Consider the following 27,500-nt stretch of genomic DNA (forward strand, 5'->3'; position numbering starts at 1 on the left):
CTATGAAGGGGGGAAAATAAGAAAAGAAAAAAAAAATCACAGATGAAGAAAACCCAGCATAAAACAATGAAAATAGGTGAAGAACAATTTCTTCCAAACAGCAACAAAGCTCTTCACAAGAACATAAAGAAAATGAAGACATCAAAGGAACAATAAGATACGCTAGTCTTCAAAAATCAAACAGCATGGAGTATAGGCAAAATTATGCATCTCTGGTGCCACAGACTTACCAAAGAAGTTAGAATGATACAAAGCCAATCAGGTTCAAAATATGAAGAAAATGCAAAAGACAGATTACTAGTAAAATTAAAATTAAGATACATCAATTTTTAAAAAAGACTACTCTCTTGGTGTTGATGTTTCACAGCACCAAATATCTCAAAAGATTTAACAACAAACAGAATCTGAACTTCAGTCACATGCAGACACAACCAAATATGAAGAAATATATTCTGGAGCACTCCACCAATTCTATATTCATTGCCATTATTACAACAGCATTTGCTCTTGCTAATTTTTATATTTCTGTTTTTAAAACATAAATTCTATAATTTTCATTTCATTTTTAGAGTTACTTTACAAAAATTTTTTTTCCTCCTTCTCATTTCAAAACACTACCAATCACCTCTCCTAATTCTTATTCCATTATGTTTACATACAAGAACAATTTCGATTCAAATATGAAAAATAAAAATATAAAACTAAACTAAATAAATAAATAAATAAATAAAAAATAAAATCTGAATTTTAACATTTATTTTTGTTTATTTTTATACTTTGTCCTTGAAATGCTGACAGTAACATCTAATTTTGTCACGACTAAAAATATAAAAAATTAGCTTCCAAAGGGTTAAGAATCGACAAGTATAATGTCTTAGAATTTGGTACAATACTTCTCTCTTGATAATTGGCACCATGCTATGAATCATAATAAATCCTTTTTAATGTGACCTCCTGGCAAATGGGTGAAAGATAGGGGTGAAGGAAGACAGAGCCATAAATCTCTCCCCATAACCACTGTCATCCACACACTATCTTGTAATGCATTCATTTCTCTTTATGAGAACAATTTCATTACCTATTGAATATAAGGTTATAATTGGAATAAATAGCAAAGCTGTTTCCAACAAAAGAAGGAATGTGACCAGAATTCTGGAAGATTCCAATAAGGAAATATACTTGATAATAAAAATGATAGTGCTTGTTTTCACTCAGTGAATCTCATTCGACATTTTCAAAGAAAAAATATCTATATTAGGACCTGCTGCTCTCACAAGCAATACTTAATGTTTACAGCTTTGTGTATTTCTTCTTTATCTTTTTAAATCAACACACACCATTACTGTTTATTGTTAAAAACTTAGAAACTAACAAGGGAATTTTTACATGGTCACCTTATATACTAGACATAGCAGCCAATTTAGACTAAGAATATGTCCTAACAATTCAAGATAAGACCAACACATACTGTGTTTGAAGAGAAAATACAGAATGGGCATGAATGGTAACCATTTGATCTTACATTTGCTCCATCTGGGGGTGAAACAGGAGACTAAACAATAACAGTAACAGGACGAGTTAAAAAAAAAAAAAATTTTCTCATCATTCTCAGGTAAAGACAACCTCATTAGAGCTGGTGCCACAGTGAACTACACCCAGTAGCCTATGTAGAGTGGCTGGTGTTAGGAAAGACATCCAGGTATAGAGAGGATTTGGAAATAGAAGTGGGAAAGCAATTGCAAATCATTACAACCCTTCCTGCATTTCTACTGAGCCCGCTCCTATGAGAACGTTACATGTTATTACAAGGTTACAATGTGTGTTAGTGTGTGTATGTATTCTACGTATGTGCATAGATATGTGTGCATTTGTATGGTGCATTCATTTCTCTCTCCCTGTGTTTGTGTGTGTGCATACGCGTGTGCATGTGTGTTAGAAAGAGAGAAAGATGCAAAGCTATACACATGAATGATTATACATACATATACACACATTCAAACACAGAGTGCTGCATGTGTATATATATGATCACAAAATATAATAGATTTATAAAAAAAATTCTTTAAAGAAAAGAGAACATATATATATACATATATATATATATATATATATATATATATATATATATATATATATATATATATATACACACATACATAGATATACATACATACATACATACATACATACATATTTGAGAATACATGACAATAAACACAGCAATGAAAATGTGGGTAGAATTGTGAGAGTGTGTTGTGGGTATCTGGGTATTATGTGTCTCTTTCATATGCTTGCAACATTGTCCATTAATATATTTTATACATACATATAACCTTAGATAACCTTATACATATGTCTTAGCTAGCATTGACTTAGGCTATGGATGACTTTATAACACCATCTACAGGCCACTTGGTCAGTGTACAGAATAATTGAAGTTTATTACAGTTAGACATTTGCACAAAGAGCCAAAAAGCCTATTCGTATTTCTTATGCGTGTGCATGTGTGTGTGTGTGTGTATAATACATACACATATAAAGATAGAGAAATAGATATTTACATTAATGTATATATATTTTACATCAATGTATGTATGAATGTCATTCTTCAGTTTTATTTCAAGATTTCTTGCCAATAGAGAAAGAATTGGTTTCTAATCTAGATCCAAGGCTCCTTCATTGGCATTTCAACAACATCAACAGGGTATTTTTGTATGTATGTATGTATGTATGTATGCATGTATATGTGCAGATTTGTATGTTTTGTTTTACGCATGTATTCCCATGCATATAGTTGCATATCTAGACATGCTCGCATATACTGAAATGATAAACTTCTGGAAAGTTTTACAGATTTTTACAGTTCCAGTGATGGATTGGATCTGTAGTCTTCAAATCAGCTTTCACTTTTCTTGTTGTGAGAAGCCTCATTTTCCAAAATTTGTATTTAGGCCATGTTTTTTAAGAAAGTAGATTACAATTTGAAGAAAATTTTGCAGCTATTTCTTGATGGTACAATGATGCACTAAGATCAGAAAATTGGTCATTGTTGGGTTTTATATATATATATATATATATATATATATATATATATATATATATAAAATTCTTTTATTCTTCTATTTGGTTCAGCCATACCAGGGCACTGCCTTGAAGGATTTTAGTCAAACAAATCGACCCCTGGACTTATTCTATTCTCAAAGTTATGGTGACATAAACACACCAACACCAGTTGTCAAGTGGTGATGGCAGGACAAATACAGACACACACACATAGATATATACACACACACAGATATATATATATATATATATATATATATATATATATGTACACAACGGGCTTCTTTTAGTTTCCCTCTACCAAATCCATTCACAAGGCTTTGGTCAACCTGATGACACTTGCACAAAATGCCACACAGTGGGACTGAACCCAGAACCATGTAGTTGGAAAGCAAACTTCTTGCCACACAGCCATGCTTGCGCCTATATATTAATGTTTGTTTTTTGTTATAATAAAAACAATTTTACATTAAATTTCAGGGTTACTCAATATATTTGGTATATTGTAGAAATTCATCATTCTTTAGCAAGAATAATATTGGCAGTGACTTCGAAGTTTCATCAAGCTGAGGCATCATTGGACTGTAATGCATTCAAGTCCATTTTGGTTTTATATTGTTTCTGTTAAGTTAAAATTTTCTAGGGTAACCTAGAAAATTAGTCTGATGATAGTTTAGCTGGCCAAAATTTCGAAGTCACTATCAATACTATTTCTTGTTAAAGAATGATATATACATATATATATATATACATATATATATATAAAAATATATAGTTTTAGGGAAAATAACCAATTTTCAAGAACTCATCGATGAAAATCCACTATCACATATAGAAAAATTAATAATTAAAAGCACAATAAATGAGTATAATATAAAGTAAAGTAAATATCATAAGATAAATATAATAAAAAGATTACACGTGTTTCATAACCAATTTTCAAATAGAAAAGAAATTTAAATCGATTAAAATCAATTGAAATTATCGAAAATAAGTTCTATTCAAAAATATGGCTACTCGTCAGATCCTAAGTAGAACATAATTAGATATATATCTCAACCAACAATAAGTACCAAATGAATTAATATGAAATACTTATTATATAAAGATAGAAAAATTATTTAAAAAATATCATAATATCAAAATAATAACCATTCAATAATCATCCCTTCATCCATTATAATAACATGTATATTATATACAAATAACATCTATATATATATATAGATGTATATAATAACATCTATATATATATATATATATATATATATATGTATGTATTTATATATTTATACCAAAATTTGGTAAAAATATTGGATCAGATTTTAGCTCTTATTTAAATCGACATATATATATATATATATATATGTGTGTATATATGGAACCCGTTTGGTCATAATGACTGTGGGATTGCACCTAGAAAGTTACCCTCTGAGGTACAAGTCTAGGCAATGTTGTTTATGGAAGACCAGTAGTCATCCATGCATACCAGCCTCCCCTCTCCATGCCTACAATGTTGTCCAAGGGAAAGGCTGATACAGCTTGGCATTAGTGACATCACAAGTAATTTCTACAGCTGGAGCAATGGAAAATAAAGTGCCTTGCTCAAGAACACAACACACAGACCCATCCAGGAATCAAACTCACAACCTCATGATCGTAAGCCCAACACACTAACTAGTTAGCCATGCACCTTCTTTACTATATATATATATATATATATATATATCCACACACATATATATACACACATATCTGCAGGCATGCAAAAACACACGCATACTCACAAAGTTGTTTACATACTAGTCAGACCTTGTCAAGCGTATGCAAATAGAAAGACACATAAGTTTTTAAAGGTAGCTCCAATCTGTGATTATTCAAAATCCGATGAAGCTAACGTAATGTATGTAAAGTATGATTCCTTATAAGGTAAATGGAAATAAAAACAGTATAAAGCAATGTAACAGATTCTAAACTTAATGGAAAGTATAAAATGAATACATATACAGAATAAATGCGTATATAAAAATATGCACAGGTTTCATCTGATGAACTGACTGTTATTCTAAGATGATACAAATGATTGAAGTGACGAAAGAAATAATTTGAAGATGTTATTGTTGTTCAGTGCAGAGATGTGTCTATGTGGTTAAAAAGTTTGTTTTTCAACAATCGGATGTTGGGTTCAGTCCCACTGCGGAACAACCTGAGAAAGAGTTTTCTTCTCTAGCTCTGGGATGACTAAAGCCTTGTGAGTGGAGATGGTAGATGGAAACTGACAGAAGTCCATCATATACATTCATACACCCCCCACACACACACACATCTATATACATACACAAATATATACACAAATATATACATATATATACATACATATGCATTTGTGTGTGTGTGTGTGTGTGTGTGTGTGTGTGTGTGTGTGTGTGCATGCATATGTATTTATGTATGTTTGTATCTATAGGTATTGGGGCCAACTTGTTTGACCAAACCTTTCAAAGTGATGATGCAACACAGCCACTGCCCAATGACTGAAACAAGTAAAAGGCAAAAGATACATCAATGCGTGTGTGTGTGTGTGTGTGTGCGTGTGTGTGCGCGCACACTGACTCAACCCTTTTCTTTTGGAGTTTAGGAAGGTCTCCGGATCAAAGAATTTTTCAGAAATTCTTGCTCTTTCGGTCAAGCAGATCTTACATTATTTGTTCACGTTGAGGTACCATTCTGGTTGTCCTAGGAACCTCCATTTAATTACCCCAACTCTTTTAAACATAGCTGGCCAGGGATATGATGTTGCACCTCTCTGGTATCCAAAAGGATCACCTGTGATTACTAAGATGATGCTTGAATGAGCCGCCTGTGGATCCGACAGTGACATTGTTAAACTCCAAGCAAGTATTTAGTTTCTCTGAGTATATATATATGTCGATGTGTATAAACATATATTTGTATGTATGTGTGTGTGAATAAATATGTATATATATATATATATATATATATATATATATATATATGCATATATATACATACATACACAGATATTCACTCAGAGAGTGGGTGCTGGAAGGAGAGAAATCAAATTTCTTTGAATGTATTCCACAGACATTAAATGTCAGTGTTCCATAAGTACATAAGCAGCGTCCAAGATATATGGAATGTCAAATTGATCTCTTGCTGAAGAAAAGCCTAATAATTCTCTGATTTTTGTTTAAATTTATTTCCAGAGTTAGGTTTAATATCATGTTACGCCAATTTCAAACTAATTTTGCAGTTCCTCTCAACACAGCATTCCAAAAGACAAAGCAACATAAATGAATCTAGCTAAGAATAGCTATAGAAAGATTACAGAGAGCGCCATCTTTTTAGGTTTCTAAATCTCTTATTGCTGCTTGTCCATGCCAATAATGTAAGGAACCATAATTCATGGCATCTTAATCAGAAATAGTAAATTATATCGTTGATCAGTTTAATTGTAGATACAGATAATATTATTTCTCATATCTAGAGTGATGATGTGACATAGAATCAAGAAGGAAATATTCAAAGAAAACTCTAAGTATGTTCTTTGAATCAATAAAAATAATATCCCGTAGAGCCACAAATTCATAATGGTTAAGACTGACAAGATCATATTAAATAAATACTTTTCTCAAGATATGTAAATTAGTGTAAAGGTGGGTGTTGTGTATGAGTGAGAAAATGGTGACATTCTTAAGACATGTATGCTGTCTTCTTTGTCTATGTAAATACATCATTAAAGATGCATCATGTTATATATTTTAGTTGATTTCATTCTTTTGGTTGTGTGTGTGTGTGTGTGTGTGTGTGTGTGTGTGTGTGTGTGTGTTTGTACATATATGCTTTTATGTAGCTGTTGCTATTCTCGCTCACTAACTTTCTCTCTCTCTCCCTATGACTCTCATCTATCAGCCTTTCACTCCAGTCACCCAGATTCTCTTCTGTTATTTTTTTACTGTTTCACCCTCTCACTTCAGTCTTCTTTCCTCACACACTCTTCTCTCAGCTGAGAATGAGAAAACACTCAGGTGCCGGTGAATGGATGGAGATGACAAATGCTGGACTGAGATATTTTGACTTGCTAAGGATGAGGCAACTTTGCTGGCACTGGTGCCACAATAAATTGCAATGCCCTTGGTACATTCTGTAAAGTGGTAAGTGATAGACAAGACATACGAGTGAGACACAGTCTTTGACCTGTTTATCATTGTAGTAACTCTGAATAAGATTTGACTCAGGCCATGACAACCAGTCTAATCCTCACCAGATTGGAATAACACAACAGATGTAAATTATGTTGATAAAGATGATGATGATGATACATGTGTTTGTGTATGTATGTCTCTGTGTGTGCGTGCATGCATGTGTGCGTGCATGCATGTGTGCATTATGAACCCACCCCTCTAATGCTTAGAGGGGAGGATACCTAATCACAGTTCTGAGTTTGTTTCTAGGACCATGTTGTGCATTGTATCCTCAGGTAAATTGCATCATTCCCTTTGATCCAGGCTACTTAGCTGAAAACAAGTGTCAACCAAGAGCCAGTGATTCCCTCTTGCCCTCCTGGTAGACACATCCTTGATATTTTGCTGGATCAAAAGTGGAAGGATTAAGGACGTACCTAAATCTGTTGGGACTACATAGGCACCTAAAATAATAAGTGAGAGCATGGTGCTAACTACCAAATCATACTTGCTTGCGAGTGATGGCCAAGTACATATATATATATATATATATATATATATATATATATATATATATATATATATATATATATATATATATATATATATATATGTATATGTATATATATATATATATATATATATATATATATATATATATATATACACACACACACACACTTAAATGAGTGAACAAATGAAAATGTAGCTCTCGACATAGTTGTTGATGATTTCTTCTGGGTGAGAGGCTGTAAACAAATGCCTAGCTGTAATTATTAGCAATTATGAAGGAACAAGTTAGCTGGTGTTTAAATTCAGGAAACTAGTATTAAACTAGTATGTTATCCATCATATGACAGTTAACTTTTGAACTATGTTTGCCATCATTTGTACTTTGAAGAAAGACTGATTATAGTTATTGCATGTTTGCCTTGTTTCTTAATATCATTTGTTGCAAAAATATATATATATTAATATTAGCAATTATAGTGATATATTCATTTGAAACAGGTTGCTATAAATTCTGAATTTAGTGAATACTCATGTGATTCATGTAAAAATAAAAAATGACTTTGCTAATAAAGAGCTTACTCAGTAAGCATCTAAAGAAAATATTCATTATAATAAATATTAAATATCTCAGAGATTTTGTCAGTTGCAGTGAATTTTTCTTCTTCAGTCTGTATTATTCTTTCTCTCTCATTATGTGTGAATAGGAAGACTCATTGCATGCCACCAATCCTAGCATTTGCACTCATCCTGCACCTCTCATGCTAACTCACTCTGTATCCCACTTTTACCCCCTCTTCTCTCTCTCTCTATTGATACAAAACAAGACTGGAGAAATTAACCAATGACCCAACCGACATATCAGTCATTAAACAGAGATGTGTACAAAAATCTTTATTATCGATAAAAGACAATATGATCCTTGTTTGTAGTCAGAAGACAGCTACGAACTTGGAGGATATTTCAGTAAATTAAAGATTTATTATCTCCACTAATTACTACACTCACCCTAACTTAATCATCTAAATTTGTATCATTAACTCCTTTCAGTAATTTTTCTTTGCTCCTTTAAGTTATTACTATGAAATAACCTCTCTACAAGAATGTTCTAAATTCTTTTTATTTCTGTAAATATGTAAAAAGCTGACGAATAGTCAAAGCAAGAATAAATTAGTCTGATGAGGTCAGTAAAGAGACTAAAACATGTATCCATATCATATGTGTGTGTTGATGTGCATATGACCTAGCAATTTGGCAAAAGAGATTGATAGAATAAGTGCCAGGCTTTAAAAAAAGTTTTGCGGTCAATTTATTTGACTAAACCCTTCAAGACTGTACTCCAGCAAGGCCACAGTCCAATTACTGAAACAAGTAAAAATAAAAGATATGTATACAATATATGTTACGTATGTATATATTATATGTATATAACATATGCAATATATTACATGTATATAATATATACAATATATTCCATATATATATATATATATATATATATATATGTGTGTGTGTGTGTGTGTGTGTGTGTGTGTGTGTGTGTGTGTGTGTATATATATATACACACACACACACACATATATATATATATATATGTATGTATTATATAACACAAACACACTTGCTTGTGTGTATAATTTAAAAGTGTAAATGAACTATGAAGAAACACTTTTTAAGAGAATTGAACCCTGAATCTGTTGTTTACCAGCTGCAACATTATCATGTTAACCCATTGTAACAGCAAAGAAATGTTTGTTCAGTTCTGTGTCATGTTACACATGCATATTTCTGAGGGAATTCTTCACTTCAGATGTCTTGTTTGACAAACTACAGACCAACATTCCTAATTTGATTAGTGGAATCACAACTGTTTCGAAATGTCAAATGCCAGTGATTATTAATCAATATTGATTATCAATGGATACTAATTGATTTATCATATCTCCTCTGTTGATTTTTAAATTTTGGCACAACTGTACAACCATGTAAACGAGATATGTAATTCTGAAGGAAGTGACTCTAGTTTATATTTGGCAATTATTTTTACATACTGTAGTCCCGCCCACATTCCATATACGACTTAAACATCAATATGGCAACTGAAATTACAAGAAATAGCAGTTAAATCTCCCTAAAATCACACATTAGCAATAAACACGTTGGATAAAGTGGTGATACATTTCCTACAGGAGGTGCAATGGCCCAGTGGTTAGGGCAGCGGACTCGTGGTCATAGGATCGCGATTTAGATTCCCAGACCAGGCGTTGTGAGTGTTTATTGAGCGAAAACACCTAAAAGCTTTATGAGGCTCCGAGCAGGGGATGGTGGCAAACCCTGCTGTACTCTTTCACCACAACTTTCTCTCACTCTTACTCCCAGTTTCTGTTGTACCTGTAATCCAAAGGGTCAGCCTTGTCACACTGTGTCACGCTGAATATCCCCGAGAATTACATTAAGGGTATACGTGTCTGTGGAGTGCTCAGCCACTTGCATATTAATATCACGAGCAGGCTGTTCCGTTGATCGGATCAACTGGAACACTCGATGTCGTAAGCGACAGAGTGCCAATAACAACAACAACATTTCCTACACAAGAAAATGATAGAATGATCATGGATTACCTTTGATCATTGGCTTACTCAATCAAAACTGACTCGGGGCTAAGTAACAGCAGAAACCCAGATACACATCGGTTTATACATACTTACATAAACGGGGGAGGGCAGGCTTTGATACAGTTTCCAGCAACCAAATTCAACTCACAAACCAGAAGAGAATACAAGGCTACAAAATGAAACAGTTGACCAAGTTATCACACAGAAGGATCAGACTCAGAAAAACATATAATAATAATCCTTTCTACTATTGGCACAAGGCCTGAAATTTTGGAGAAAGAAGTTAGTCGATTACATCAACCCCAGTGTTCAACTGGTACTTATTTCATCAATCCCGAAAGGATGAAAGGCAAAGTTGACCTCAGCAGAATTTGAACTCAGAATGTAAAGACACTACACTAATTATTCTACAGTTTACCACATTAATAATAATGATCATCATAATAATAATAATAATAATAATAATAATAATAGTGATAAATTTTTAACAGTTAAAAGGATACACTACCCAAAAGCAGCCATTGATTACTATGCTCACCATAAAGAGAGAGAAGGAGGGTGTGAATTCCTACAGATTGAATTGTCACTGAAAATTGCCACAATGGACGTCAACTCCTACGTTAAAAACATTAAAAAAACAAACTCTGATCTGGATGCTAAAACTTGTTTTCAAACATGAAAACAACAGAAGCAAATTATATTCGGTAACAAAAGAAGCAAGAAAATATTTCAATGAATCCCAAACACAAGAAGTCTCAAAATTAGATGAACTAAGAACAAGCACAGAAAAAGCTAAACACATGAAAATCCCCACAACAAATGCAGCCTTAAGTAATCTTACCAGAAAATGGCAGGAAAAAAAAATCCCTTCATAGTAAATACCCAGAGAGAGATGTCAATGCTGTAAAATCAGACAGATGGGTTTATCATACCTGTTCAAAAACAACGCCTACCTACAAGAAGCTATCAAGCCAACAACTTAAAGAACAGCAGCAGCCCAACATGTTAATCATCATTATCATCATTATTTAACATCTGTTTTCCACACTGGCATGGATGGGTTGGACAGCTTGACCAAAACTGGCAAGGCCAGGGGCCACCCCAGGTCCCATAGTCTGTTTTGGATTGGTTTCTACAGCTGGACACCCTTCCTAATGCCAACCACTTTACAGAGTGTACTGGTTACTTTTTACATGGCACCAGCACCAGTGCTTTTTACATGGCACCAGTACCCACACCAATGTGGCACTTTGGTTTTAGGATCTCAATTCTGTTGTGGTGGGCGGGTCTTCTTGACTCAAGTGATTAAAAAAAACAGCCTGAAACCAGCAAGCACATTGTCTCCATATGTAGCCTTCTTGCACTCTCTAAGTATCCCAACAAGCATGATAGAGCTGGACTGTAGATCCACTGGATAATTTGCAAGGATCTGGACTTTCCATCGTAGAAACAAGCAGGAATACAAATGTCCTCTAGTGCCTCAAAAAGATATCTCACACTGATGGAACTTTTCTGTTCACACAAACAGACAAATAGATGCAAATAGGCCAGATATTATTTAGAAACATCTCAGATTTGATTATTCCATTTGATAAAAATGTGTCTGTCTAGATCTACCAAATGCTGGGCAAGTACAAAGATCTTGAAATAAAAATTGACAAAATGTGGAAACTCAAATCTAGAACAATAACCATGGTTGTAGATGTCCAAGGAATAGTAACAAAAGGAGCTGATTATTACTTGTTTCAAATCCCAGGAAATCTCAAAATGGAAGAAACTCAGAAAATATTACTCCTGAGCACTGCAAGAAACTCAGCAAGAGGTTCTGTCTATATAACCCCCAAAACAAATTTTTTCACATATGAAATGCACATATTCCAAAACAATACTTCTTGCAAATCCATGATGGACAATTAAAATGCAAATCCCTCTCACCTTTCCCAAAAACATGGCAGGTATCAACCCTCCTAGTCGTAGAGCCCACCTGAACTTATAACTTGCTGTCTCTTGAGGTCTCTGGGTGAGATTTAGACTCAACTTGTACAAACACAAAGCAAAATCCAAATATCATAATAATAATAATAATAATAATAATAATAATAATAATAACAGTAAGCTGTTTATTTCTCTAGATAAATCTGAAATGGCCGAGATTTCAACAAAATCTTTTCCTGTTAAATACAACATTTTCTGTTTGACATAAACATGTGTGTGTGTGTGTGTGAATATCTACATCTATCTATCAACACACACACACTATAATTGCAGATAAAAATATTGGAGAAACAGTTTTTCCTCTTTTCTTCATTATATTTGTATTTCCTCTATAATTCATGTCATCAATCAGGACAAGGTAAGTTTACCTTCTCTTTTTAAAGATTCTTTTGTACCTTTTTTTTAGTTTTCTTAATTTTTTAGTTTTTTTTTTGTGGAAGATGAAAAGAATTTTAATTAAATTCCAATAATCTAGATTTTTAGATGAAATGAATAAGTTATGTCATTACTTGTTTGTCATGTTTTTATTTGTAATTTCATTTTTCTTAATTTCTTTATTTTAATAGCTTGTAAGTATGTTTAATCAGTATAATAAAGTACATAGTTCATATGTATGTTATGTGTGTGTGAACATACATACATATACACACGCACATTTTTATATGTGTGCATGAATATACACACACAATTATGTACACATATATAAGCATGTGTGTGCATGTATATATATTTGTACATGTAAACATATACATGTAAATATATGTATCTATACATACATATACATACATGCATACACACACACACACACACACACACACACACACACACACACACACACATATATATATATATATATATATATATATACCTATGTACATATTCTGGCAAATACTAGGCTTTCTATGTATACATATTCATGATTTATATTTTTGTTTAGTTGTTCTATATTTGTTTTACTTTTTTTTTTTTCCATTTCCTGTCTTTTTACTGAAAGATAATCATTTCCAAATTTTAACCAAATATAACAGATGGAAATTTATGTTCATCAAAATATTTTTCAAGAGAAGATTCATTAATAATACACACACTCTCTCTCTTTCTATCTCCTTCAAATGTCCTGAAACTTCATTTAAATCATAGATATCAACACTTTCAAAATTTTGTCATCATTTTCCGGTGTTCCCACCCTCCGCACCTCTGTCTTTTGCAACATTTATGTCTTGCAGTCATTTCATTTCATATCATCATCATCTTTCATTAGTCCTGATATATATATTTTTTATCTTAAATTATCATTTGCCTGCCTACATATCTTGTCTTTATTTCTCCTGCTCTTCCTCTGTGTGTACAAATATATATATATACACACTCACATATATTTCTGCATATATACAGACATGGAGTATGCATTATATGTTTATATATATATTATATATTATTCTTTAACAAGAATTAGTATTGACTGACAATGATGTTTCAGCTTGTTAAGCCCTCATTAGACTGTGGTACATATAAGCTTATAGTTCATCTTAGCTATATATAATCTCTGTTAAGCTAAAATTTTCTAAATTAAGTGGAGCTTTGTAACAAGGTTGTAGGGTAGATTCTGATGGAAGGGTATAATGGAAAATTTTTATTGATTGAATTTGGAGTTGAATTACTGTTCAGAATTTAGTCATGCATGCAGAACTTTATTATCAGGAGTGTGTATTTAAGTGTATCAGCTTCAGGTCTTGGGGTTGTTTTTAAGGGTTCGCCACCATCCCCTGCCCGGAGCCTCATGGAGCTTTAGGTGTTTTCGCTCAATAAGCACTCACAATGCCCAGTCTGGGAATCGAAACCGTGATCCTATGACCACGAGTCCGCTGCCCTAACCACTGGGCCCATTGCGCCTCCACAGCTCACATCTATACACCAGTGTAAAAAGCATTATACTTTTTACATAAACATTATACTTCTATTCCCTAAGTAGATTTTAATAATTATCAAAATGCTTTCTAATAATTATCAATACACCTTATCAATAGAACTTAATAATAAGAAATGTTTTCATAAAAACCAGAGTTTCATACCAAAAGAATTGTGAGGGATGAGAAGAATTGGTAAAACATGAAACAAAATGATTGTGTTTTGGCCAAATCAGGAGAAGATCAGACAAAATGATAGTGGAGTTTCAGACAAAATGATGAGCTATATTTTAGTTGCATCTCTTTATAGGTATACAAAGTTTGATTCCAGCTGGATTTGATTAAACTAAATTTTTATCAAGCCCCACAGGACTGCAGTTGATATAATCCTATTTACTCCACCTCTTTCCATAAAGAGGTTTGTGGCATGTGTCTATCCTTGAAATCAATAGTTATCAAAGAATTTTAACTTGTTAGTTTTCTTAGAAATTGTCAGTCCTTAATCTTGCTGGCACTCCGTCAGTTATGACGATGAGAATTCCAGTTGATTCAATCAACAGAACAGCTTGCTTCAGAAATTAACATGTGAGTGGCTGACATATGTACCCTACTCCACAGATACGTCTACCCTTAACATAGTTCTCAGGGAGATTCAGCATGATACAGAATGTGACAAGGCTAGTCTTTTGAATACAGATACTACTCATTTTTGGCAGCTGAGTGGACTGGAGCAATGTGAAATAAAATGTCTTGCTCAAGGACACAACGCGTCCCCAGGAATTGAACTCACAACCTTATGATCATGAGCTGAATGCCCTAACCACAAAGCCACAAGCCTTAATCTTAAGTTCTTAGATAAATCACAGAATTTAAATAGATCACAGATGGTACCACAACAGTATAACAGCAGTTCCTGCTACTAATACTTGTATGTTTTCTAAATGTATATCCAGAGCAGGCAGTAACTTTAATTCTTTCATAGACCAAAGCTTTCATAGAACTGTGTAATAACGACTATTACCAAATGTGATTTACTGGGAAACTGTAAATATTGTTGTCAATGAATTAAAAAGAAGGATGTTTGTATAAATTTGGGAGTAAAAACGATGTTTGGACCAAACATTTCTTAACAGGAAAGAAAATGAAAAAGAAAAAAAGATAAAACAGAAATTGCATGATTGCAACAATCTACACTGGATTATCATTTATTTTTTCCGTGAAAAGTTAAAGAAATGGTATATGTAAGATCCTAACACAATGCACTAACAACTTGGACACTTGTAGAGAAATTTGCTTCCAATTTTGACAAATTTTATCAAGTATTTATCATTTACATTTAATTTAAAAATTGAAATAGCAAACAAGTAAATCCGTACAATAAATAATCTGCTAGGAATCAATTTAGTGCAGAGATAACATACATTGAAGGAATATAGAATGATACATGTTTATCTCCCCCTCTAGCTCACTCTTTTACAAATGGTAACAAATAAAGTATGCATGCAGACATCTCTCAACGTTGCGATAACAACAAATGCTGCTTCCATTAGTCAAAAAGAGTTCGCTCTACTTCTATTTTATTTTACTTCATTCCCCTACATTTTTTAGCGTCTTATATTTTTTGACATTTTATTATCATCATCATCGTTGTTATTGTTATTATTATTATTATTATTATTATTATTATTAATATTATTATTTCCATTCTGCATTTCTGATATCTTTTTTGTTATAAACCAAAATATTCTAGTGCTTTTCAAAACGAACAGCTGCATATGAGATGATATGTTTGGAAGCTAACATGCTAGAATGTAAAAACAATGGTTTTGACCTTTTTAACCTTATCACAACCTTGGACAGACAAAATGATGCCAATTTTAAGAAGACGGAAGGAATAAACAAATGTTTTGAAAAAAAAAAATTTTTCCCTCCTTAAACTTGGAAGCATTCCAACTTTGGTCAATATCACAGAGATTTATAGTCTATTTTTGTTGTCGCTGATTCACATGTCTGAACATAATCAATTCCATTTTTTAAGGCAGAAATTAGAATAAACATGTTAATGCTTAAAGTGAAAATTGAAGTTTACAAAAAAAAAAAAAAGAGAAAAGAGAGAGAGAGAGACAAAGAGAAAGAGGAGAGAGAGGGATGATGATGAAAAATAAAAGCAAACTAAAATTGAAAAAAAAACTGCCAAAATCTTGTCCTTCCATGTTAACGATGTAATTAATAATGATCGACTTCACACCCAACCCTCTCAAAAGCCAGATTTTAATTATCCTCTCCCTCGATGCCTAACATCTATTTACATATGGTTGGAGGTTAGAAATAGCCTCCAATAGTTTGAAGCTAATAATAATAATAATAATGATAATAATGGTAATGATATTTTTCAATAGTCTAAATTATTAATAGCAACATATGTCAGACTACTATTATTTACTATTATTATTTATACTGACAGACAGGTGTGTGTGTATATATATATATATATATAGATGCATATATGCATACATACACATACATACATATGCGCACATCTATTTATATTCATGTACATGTACACTTATATATGCACACACACACACACACACACACACACACACACAGATACATTCATGAGTGTTTGTGAGAATGTGTGTATATATATGTATGTATACATACACATTTGGTGCTTTGCTGAACATATTGCATAATGTGGTAACATGCAAAGGTAATGTGGAAAGGGTGTGTGTGTGTGTATATATATATATGTGTGTGTGTATGTACATAAGTATGTATATGCATGTATATATATGTGTGTGTGTATGTATGTATGTATGTATATATATATATGTGTGTGTGTGTGTGTGTGTGTGTGTGTGTGTGCGTGCATGTGTTAGTGTGCGTGTGTGTGTATATATATTATAGTATATTATATTTAAGTATAAAAATTATTTTTTTAAAAATGACCATTAGTAAAAAAAAAAGTGTTTAGAGTTATTTCCCTTGGCTTTTTTAAAACAAATTCTTTGAGATGCTTTAAATGAGAAATACACACAAGCAAAGCAAAAGAAACAAACTAACTTCAAGGACATTGAAAATTAATAATAATAATAATAATAATAATAATAATAATAATAATAATAATAAATAAATAAATAAAAGATAAGAAGAATGGTGAAAATGATATTAATAGTTGGAGTAGTAATAATAGTAAAAATTATTATTATTAATAATAATAATAATAATAATAATAATAATAATAATAATAATAATAATAATAATAATAATAGCAAAACACAAAAAAAAATGATAAACAATGAAAAATAAGGATAGATATATGAACAAACATTTTGGCCTCTAAATTTGCAGCTACGTTGAAATTAAGAAAAAAAAAAAGACAGTTATAATAATAATAATAATAATAATAATAATAATAATAATAATAATAATAATAATTATATCATCATCATAGGCAACGTTTGTGTTTAGATAAACTTTGGACTGTAATACAATAGTTAGCTTATACTAAGACTTACCATTGGGTTTCTTCTCATCATTGCTGGGATGGCTCTCAGGGTGAACGTTTCCTACGAGATCAGGTAAAGTTAATACAGAAAGGATTATTTTTATTAAACGGATAATCTACATTTATTGGAAATTGTTCGGAACAAAATGTTAATCCTCACCACTGCTTGTTTGTCTGATCCTGAGGTAGTTTTGTTGTTATTATTTTAGTTTTTTACACTTAGAAGTAATTAAGTATAATGTTGCTGCCTAACTCTCTTCTTGCATAAATGTATATATGAGTGTGGGTGTATGCATAAGTGTGTGCATGCGTGTGTATTTGTCAATATGAGGACATTGAATTAAGTCACACATTTGTCAGTAACAAAATAAAGGATCATATTTATCTTTATCATAAGCATTATTAGTGTTAGAGTCAAGGAAGCAAGCTGGCAGAATCCTTAGCACATTGGACAAAATGCGTAGCAGCATTTTTTACTGGCTTCACTACATTCTGAGTTCAAATGCTGCCAAGGCCATCTTTGTTTTCATCCTGGGTAAAGTAAGTACCTGTGGAACACTAACTCCTTCTGCGAAAATATTCAGGCCTAGTGTCTATATTACAAAGGATTACCAGTGTCTGGGTGGTATATAAGCATTAATTATTCTATTTAATCCTGTCCCCTTACAGTCTGAGCTCAAATCCTGCCAGGATCAACTGTCATTCTTCTGCAGTAGCTGAAAATAAAACACTATCAAAATGTTTGTTCTTTCTGCCAAGCCATTGACAGTTTATTATTAACAGTTAATCAGTAATTATTATTATTATTATTATTGTTATTATTATTGTTGAGTGAGAGAGCAGTGCATGTCACCAAAGTGACACTGGGGTACAAATATGCAAAGCCCGAAATACTCATCATGGCTACCAGTCTGATGACGGTACACCAGGCACACACATCACAACCATATGTGTGCGACATGGTGATCTCATATCAAGATAAACAGCACATGACTTTGCAGGTGGGGCAAGTAGCACATCCTGCTCAAAAGGTCCCTGAATAAGATTTGTTTAAGGATGCTGAACAAAATACCCATGCTTCCAGAGGTCAATTATTCAAATCCCCAAAAATTCCTCTCAACACAAGGCTATGATGCTCCCCAACTACTTCTGCTCATGGTCAGAGATGCACATATCATCAGCCACCAAAGGACATGCTCAAATGGTTATGGTCAAACAACTGTCAAGCAAATTTGTGGTATTGAGCAGAATATTTGCTGTAGCCCATCTTTTATACCAAGACAAAATATGTACATGATAACACTTCCAATCTGTTAAGATCAGAATCCATGAGAGCCAGTGCTTGGTCCTGCATCAGGGCATTATTATCATTATTATTATTGATGTTAGCATTATTATAGTAATGATTTCTGTCATTGGTCATGGAGGTGGGTTATAACATTGGGCACAATACAAGAAATGGAAAACAAAACAACGAGGATTTATGAGGCCCAAACGGCAAAATTAATTAAATGACTCTTAGTACTTGACTGGTACTTGAACCTAGAAGGATGAAAGACAAAGCTGACATGGATGCAACTTGACTTCAGAATGTAGGCAGTTATAACTAAACACCACAAGGTATTTAGTTTGGCACTCTACCATTCTACCATCATTGCTCTATAAGAAGAATTGATTCTAATGTGGGCAGGAGGCTAGTGACTTTGAAGGAAAGGTGTTTGTTGATTACATCTAACCCAATACTACACAGGTAATTTCTTTTAACGCAGGTGTGATAAAAGGCAGAGTTGATCTCAGCAGGATTTGAACTCAAAAAATGAAGATCTAAACAGATACTGCAATGCCTTTTAACTGACATTTTTACGATTCTGCCAATCCATCAACCTCAGTTGTGTTGGTAATTAATGATAATTTCAAAAGTAAGCACAGAGCCTGACATTTTGAAGGAGTGGTTTGTCAATTATATGAATTCCAGAACTAGACTGGAATTTCATTCCATCGATCTCAGAGGATGAAAGGCAAAGAAGACCTTAGCAGGATTTGAACTCAGAATATTAAAAGCTCAAACAAATAACACAAATCATTTTCCCCTGTTACTCAAATGATTCTGTCAGACGTAAGTACAAGACCACAGCCTTTGAGAAGGGAAAGATTTTATTGAATCAGCTTCAGTATATAACTGGTACTTTATTTTATCAATCTTAGATGAATGAAGAGTAAAAAAGACCCTGGTAGCATTTAAACTTAGAACACAAAGGGATATAACTAAATAGTGTATTACATTTTATCCAGCACTCTAATAATCCTGCCATCCGATAATAATAATAGCTATCATAACAATTGTAACATTAATAATAATAATAATATTAATGATTATAATCTGTTCGTTATTGGATACAGCAATATCAGTTTATTTCTAAATTCATAATGGTTGATTTATTCCTGAAATAATATTAATAATGATAATTATTATTACAACACAAGCTTATTTCTAAATTGAAGCTATAAGATATAAAATTATATCAGAAGATTAATTTTTGATTAATTTTCATATTTTCTGTAAGTATTATTACAAATTAGTAATTTTGTTAATATAATCTTCTAAAAAAATTGAATAAAAAGCAGGTATGGTGGGACAAATTGGAAGGATAAAACAATGAGTCAGTAAATAAATTTAAAGTCTGTTTTCTGTAAATTTCTGTTTTCAGAAAGACTCTTTTGACCAATATTGCGAATCATTACACAATTATTTAGGCAGTTGTCTAGGTGTCTGGGAAGTCTTTAAGGAAGATCTTTTCTTTCTTTTTTTTTTCTAATTAAAAAAAAAAATTAAAGAAACAAAATCAAAACATGCCATTTACCCAAACCTCTTCATCTACCAAAAACAAAAAAAAAAAAAACAAGGCTGGGGTGAAACCCCTTCCGCCATACAAAGTCCCTGCAATTATCTACAGCCAAGGTGTACCTTACCTATCATCAAGTTATCTCTTCTCTCTGCCTCTTTCTCTCATGTGTGTGTGTGTGTGTGTGTGTGTGTGTGTGACTTTATCTACCTATATATCTTCTTCTACAAGTCTCTCTCTCTTTTACAAGTGCTAATACTTATGGCAGCTGGAGCATGCAACCTGTTCCCCTCTTGTACTGTATCGTTCTTTATCTTTTCTTCCCCCACTATCTGCTCAATACGTGGTGGGTGGACTGGTGGAATGATAACTAATTTTTTCCATTAATTTACAAAATATCCTTAATTACCAAATCATAAAGGTTTATTGTAATATCGACCTCTTGGTGGATATCCTATCTAATATATACACATATACATACATATAAACATACACATGCCTACACAGACTCAGTGGATAATATGATCTCAAATACAATAAATCTGAATACAATGGGATAGTTATGGCTAGAAAACCTTTTAATCACAGTTCTGTTTCTTCAGGGCTGATCTGGGGCTTATACCATCACCACAACAACACAGTTCTTTCTACCATAAATTTACCCTGGATAAAGTATTCAATATCCTATCCAGATGATATTGTTATATAGATATTGTGAAATGCTAGCAAAATGGTCTGATCAATCCAATACAATATATTTAGGTGGTAGACTTTATTCATCACCCAGTTTAACACCATCACCCAACTTAGCCTTCATGTGCTTTTAGTGGTGTCCATTCTGATGAAAAGAGCTAGGCCCAGGCTCTCAGTTTAAAATAAGCTACAACTTCAAAGGTTCATAGGACCTTCAAACATGTTACGCCCTTGAAAATCAGGATCATCTAAAAAGTTTCGTACTCTGAAGAGTTCATTAGGATAGCTACCCTTCATGAAAAATTTTTAATATAGTCATGAAAATTTTTTTATATTTCCTGTTTAGTAGCAATCGTTTTTGTTTTCTTTTGTCTTCGCTTCTGTTTTTGTAGATATTCAGCAACAGGATAGATAGATTGTTAGATAAACTGTTTAACTCCCAGCTTTTAGATCAGAAGTTCATATCAGCTTCATATAACTCTCTGTTTTTTGTTTCTATACATAACACTTTATTTTACATGGCTTCAGAATTGGCCTTGTCATAGGATACATTGTCTAATTTTGATTACAGTTTCCCAATGATAGTCCTTCTGTTAACCCCTATTCCATCAAAAGACAGGACCATCCACCCACCACAACACAGATATTTTCTTCAAGTACAATAAATTACAATCAATAATCTTGTTATGCAACCCTCTTTCAATCTTCCCAGATTCTTCAATCTTTCAGTCACTCTATAAAAGCTCTAGTTTTTCCCATCCCTAAATGAAAATCTCTCTTGATAACACATAAAAAATTACAGTACTATTACAGAGAGTTCTAATACATGTAATATAGTAAATTAAAATAAATTTTGCCAACTGAGATTTTCAAAGTAAATTGACAGAAAAAAATCTCCTTCAAGCAATTATGCATAACCCTTTTGATACCAACTCACCTGGTACTGCCCCTGGATATATTTTAGAACCTTTTAAAGTGGTTTACATTATAATCTTCCATCAAAATATCATGTTAATTTATGTTTCAAAACACCAGCTTAATAATGACAAAGTTATTTTACTAATTTCTTCATTAAGCTCAAAATTAATTGAGACCAAGTCAGAGTATTTCAACAGAAAAATGGTGATAAAAGTGTTACATTCTAAAACCATCAAAGGAAGTAGATAATCCTAATAAGATCTGTTAAGTGAAGCTGTTGAACAACGGAGGTTTTCAGCAAGCCTTCTTGCTGAACACTCCACTACTGTACAATCATTAATCATATTTCTAAAACAATCTACACAGCTCAATGAATTGGAAGAAAACAAGTTGAAGTAACAAAAAGAAGATTAGTGGTGTGACAGAGGGTATAGTGTGCTAGACTGAGTAAGTAGAAACCTTGTAGTATTTACTTACACAAGTTAAACATTTTGAATTTAAAACCTTCTAAGTCGGATCAGCTTTGCCTTTCATTTATAGGTCAATAGAATAAATACTAGTCATATAATGAGGTTCATTTGATCAGCTATACTTTTGAAATGTGTGTCCTGATGATCATACAAGAAATCAAGATAAAGGGAGGGTGGTTCAAATACTATAATGGTGGATTAAGCTAAGCAGTTTGTCCAATTATATTATATTCTAAGCTGAAATCATACCAGTGATAACTTTACTTTCCATTCCTCCTGGCCGAAATTAAAAATATGTATATTTCTTGGATTGAATCAACCACCCATCACATTCTAGTCATACACCAGCTTTCATAAAATTTAGTTGTGTTCCTTTATACTCTGAGTATTTCCTACTGAGTCAATTTTGAACTAAATTTTATTTAGTCAAAGCTGAAAATATTTCTCCAAATCATTGTACACTGACAGTATGGTTCTTACATTAGAAGGTATCTCAGCATAAAACATTCCATAGTTTGTGGTACTGCACTACTTCTTGTTAAATATGTTAAATAAACACCTTGGTTGGGTTCAAGCCCCACCTGTAGTGGATTTGGCTTTCATCCCTCCAAGTAAAGGAAAGATGTTCCAGAATCTCTAGTAACTTATTCCAATGAGCAGCAGCCTTCAGATGACTAAGCTATAATCCCTAGATTTTTCATTATTTAATATACAGTCTTTTACATGTTACATGGCCCTATAGTCAATAAATACTTCCATAATTTCTATCACAGCTATAATATTTTAACCATACATCAATACCAATTGTATGACTAAACAACATAAGTGGTTAATTTTTCTAATCTACAGAGAAATAAGTAAATTTGACATGTTTGTATGTCTACTAAATAGGTTTACATATATCATATTTTGATACTGTGTGGATTGAGTTCTCTCTTTAAATAAAATCTTAAACACTAATACGCAAATAAGTGGCCTCCAGAAATCTGAAGATACTGGATTTGATGCAGACATAAATGGATCAGCCACTAGTGTCTCTGGGATTGGTCAAGTATTGTAGACATCTCTGATAAGACTCCAATAAGAGTTAGAAATTGATTGAGGTTGTTCATAATTTTATTTTAATCTACATAGAAATAGATAGAATTGATATGCTTGGATGTTGGCCATGTGAGATTATATATATTATATCATATCTTGATACATTGTGAACAGGCTTCTCTGATGACAGGTCACTGACATTAAATAAAGTTAAACACTATTGGTAGGCAAATTAACATCACCAGTTCTCTGAAGCTACTAGATTTGATGTGTATGTGTAAATAGAATGGTTATTTGTTTCTCTGGGATTGGTCAAGATATATCTGACAAGACCCTCCACCAATAAGGATTAAAAATCAATTAAAAGTGTTCATTTTTTTCTTTTTCCATTCTCCAGAGATATAGTTAAGTTTGACAGATTTGTATGGCTACACTTAGGTTTGCATATATAGAGAACCAACCAAATTATCTAAATAGGACTTTGGAGTTTTGGAGTGTTAGGACATTCTTATTAATTATTGGCAAAAGTGGAATTTGGGCAGATTGAGGGTTTCATAGTTCTTCATCTGTAGAAAATATATCTTCATAATATGGAATTACTACAAACATAATGCCACTTCTGAGACACATATGTACTTCATACAAGCTGTCTAGCTCTGTTACATATCTTCAAATAACAACAACAGTAGCAGCAAAAATTAAAAAAAAAAATTATGGGTGCAATAAACCAAACAGCAAAAGCTAAGTTTCAAACCACAGTGTGTGTGTGTGTGTGTGTGTGTGTGCATAATGTATTTTGTTAGTAACGCCATGTACTTGATTTTATAATCTTGTATAATCAATAAAATATTGATGCTTTTCTGATTGAAAGAAATAATATCAGGTGACTGAAAATGCCAATCTGTGATGGAGAAACCGTCCAATGTTTTTGAAGGTCATTCAATGTGATTGAAGCCCACTCAATGTGATTGAAGACCACTCAATGTGAGCAAAGAAAACATAATGCAAGCTTAAATTATATACAAATTGTAATCCATATCCTGATATCGAAAACCACAATTTATGAGCCACATCAAAACACTTCAACTGTAAATCAGATCTTGCAATCTTAATCGTTAATCTGTGATTATAAATCATGAAATGTGAACCACAACCACTCACTGTGACTGACAAATATACATTGTTACCGAAAACCAGACACCAATTCACAACCACATTCAGTGAATCACTGTGATTTACTGAAATACAAATCCAAATGATGGGTCCTTCAACTACACAATGTGAGTTCAAAAGCACATTGTAACCCATAATTATTCATTGGAACCTCTCACATTTTGATCCACAATCACACAATGTGATGTACAATTACTGTGACAAAAACCACACATAGTAACCAAAATCCACACATTGTGAATAACAACCACACACTGTGACCCAAATCCACACAGTGATCCATCATCACATTGCATGACTCACAACTACATACTGTGATCCAAAACCATATACTGTAACAAACACTGATTTGAAGGCTAAAACACATGACTTGTAACATTAAATGCTGTACAAACCATAGTCAAATTTTTGTGGTCCACAACCATCTGGTGCTTGAAGATTGCAAGCTGAGTTTCCGAACCATACAGACACAACAAACAAATCCCATATGGTTGTCAAAGTAAATGTTGTGAAATTTAATAATATATAAGGTAGATGAGTCAAACACTGAAAATGGCACAGCAACATAAATACAGCCATATAATAATTGAGTCAATACACTTACATTTCATCACACACACCATATTCTCGTTCACATGCATTCAGCTGAATACAATACATAATAGATCACAAACACACCTACCACAAAATCATAGTAAAACACATGCTCATCATCTTAACACTATACACAATACATGTACAACACATACATCACATAGACACACGCTCAGCCAATCACCCTAAACAAAAAGATATATGCTGTACCTCAGAAAATGTAGAGTTTATAAGATATACATGTAAGATTTAGAGTCCTCATTAAAATAATGTTTATAAACGTTACTGTTTTTCTGTGGTTCAAAATTTCTCAGTAGAAGCTAAGCAAGAAATAATTAAGGAACCCATTGATAACCATTAGGGTAAGGTCCAGAATAATCCTAGATAATTTTGCATGTTTTCCACTTTTTCCAAGACTTGAATATTTAAATATTTGGCATGAATTCTTGTACTTGATATTATCTTCTATCACATTATCATTGACATCTTTAAAACATAAATTTTCAAAAGTTTACAACTACACCATATTTCAACATGTTCAAACACCAATTACTTTTGGTAGGAGTGGTCTTATTCCTGAATATATATATATATATATATATATATATATATATATATATATATATATATATATATACACATCAAATTTAGTCAGTATTTCTCTGAACATATTCATTTAATGACTTGCATCTGGGAATATATAAATATATATATACACACACAAAAACACATTTATACTTATGTATACTCACACAAACGCGTATATATATATATATATATATATATATATATATATATATATATATATATATATATATATATATATATATATATATATATATATATATACACATACATATACATAGATGCATACATAGATACATACATATATATATATATATATATATATATATATATATACATATACAAATCTACATACATTTACTTATATATATACATATGTATGTATGTATATATATATATATATATATATATATATATATATATATATATATATATGCCAAAGAATAAGGCTTCTGATATGGATCAGTGTAATAACTATACTGATTAAAATATGGTGTAAATGTAAAATATACACTTTAAAAATAAGATATATATTCCAAAAAATTAGAATCTTCCAAAGAAAAAAAAAACAAAATGGAAACCCTAGTGATTTAGCTGACTTGAGCAGGGATGAAAAGTGGGTGGATGCTGTTTTTGTCCAGTTATCTACCTTGGAAATGGAATAAGGTGATGTTTATACCAGTTCCAAAGCAATCTGCAATGTAAGTCAATTGAAGCATTTTAACTGCAGTATTGGAATTGTAATCTGTGAAAATTGTAGATTGTCAGAGACTTCCTTCCTGATCTACTGTAGTAGACTTCACCATCATGGTTCCCTCTTTCTTGCGTATAACTGTGAACTCTACCAATCTCAGGCCCATAGACGACTGAGCCACTGAGAGTGAAGTGCCTCACAGTGGTGGTTAGACTGACCTCAGCAACTGATCTCTAGGTATGGTGCAGGGTACTTTATTAAACTACCCAGTAGGAGGAGATGGTGAATGCTTTGAAGAATTGATCTAACAAGTATTAGTGCTACACCATCATTGTCATGTGACTGAAGACTCTCACTTCGGATTCATTTGTACCAGATTGTGAGTTCATATATAGCCAAGTGGTTAGAGTATTGACCTCTTGATCATAAGGTGAGTGAGTCAATTCCTGGTTTGAGCAGTACATCATGTGTTTAAGTAAGGCACTTTATCTCATGTTGGTCCCATATTCTCAGCTGAGAATGAGCACCAGCAGAGGGTTGGTGCAGCTGTTGTCTCTTCAGCAGTTACAACCTTGCTGTCCCAATGATTCAAAAATAGAAGCACCCGGAAGTTATCTCTGCCACTCCACAACACTAAGCACCTATAACAATTAATGAAATTGTGGTACTTTACTACAAAGCCATAC

At 32.5% G+C, this 27,500-nt stretch overlaps 1 protein-coding gene across 25 annotated transcripts in view; it reads right to left on the reverse strand.

Annotated features, from left to right (window-relative positions):
• LOC106879854 (zwei Ig domain protein zig-8) overlaps positions 1-27,500 on the reverse strand; it is a 550,351-nt gene that overhangs the window by 183,615 nt on the left and 339,236 nt on the right. For 14 of the 25 annotated variants that reach the window (XR_016243844.1, XR_016243843.1, XR_016243841.1 and 11 more), the window contains one exon: positions 17,814-17,864. The exons of the other annotated variants lie outside the window; for them this stretch is intronic. Coding sequence is in view for 10 of the 14 variants with exons in the window: in XM_089361025.1 (XP_089217151.1) it covers positions 17,814-17,864 (51 nt within the window). In the remaining 4 variants the exon portion in view is untranslated. The remainder of the gene's footprint in view (positions 1-17,813; positions 17,865-27,500) is intronic. 25 annotated transcript variants of the gene reach the window in all.

The sequence above is a fragment of the Octopus bimaculoides genome, chromosome 12, assembly GCF_046866305.1.
Source record: "Octopus bimaculoides isolate indiv1 chromosome 12, ASM4686630v1, whole genome shotgun sequence".
Lineage (NCBI taxonomy): Eukaryota > Metazoa > Mollusca > Cephalopoda > Octopoda > Octopodidae > Octopus > Octopus bimaculoides.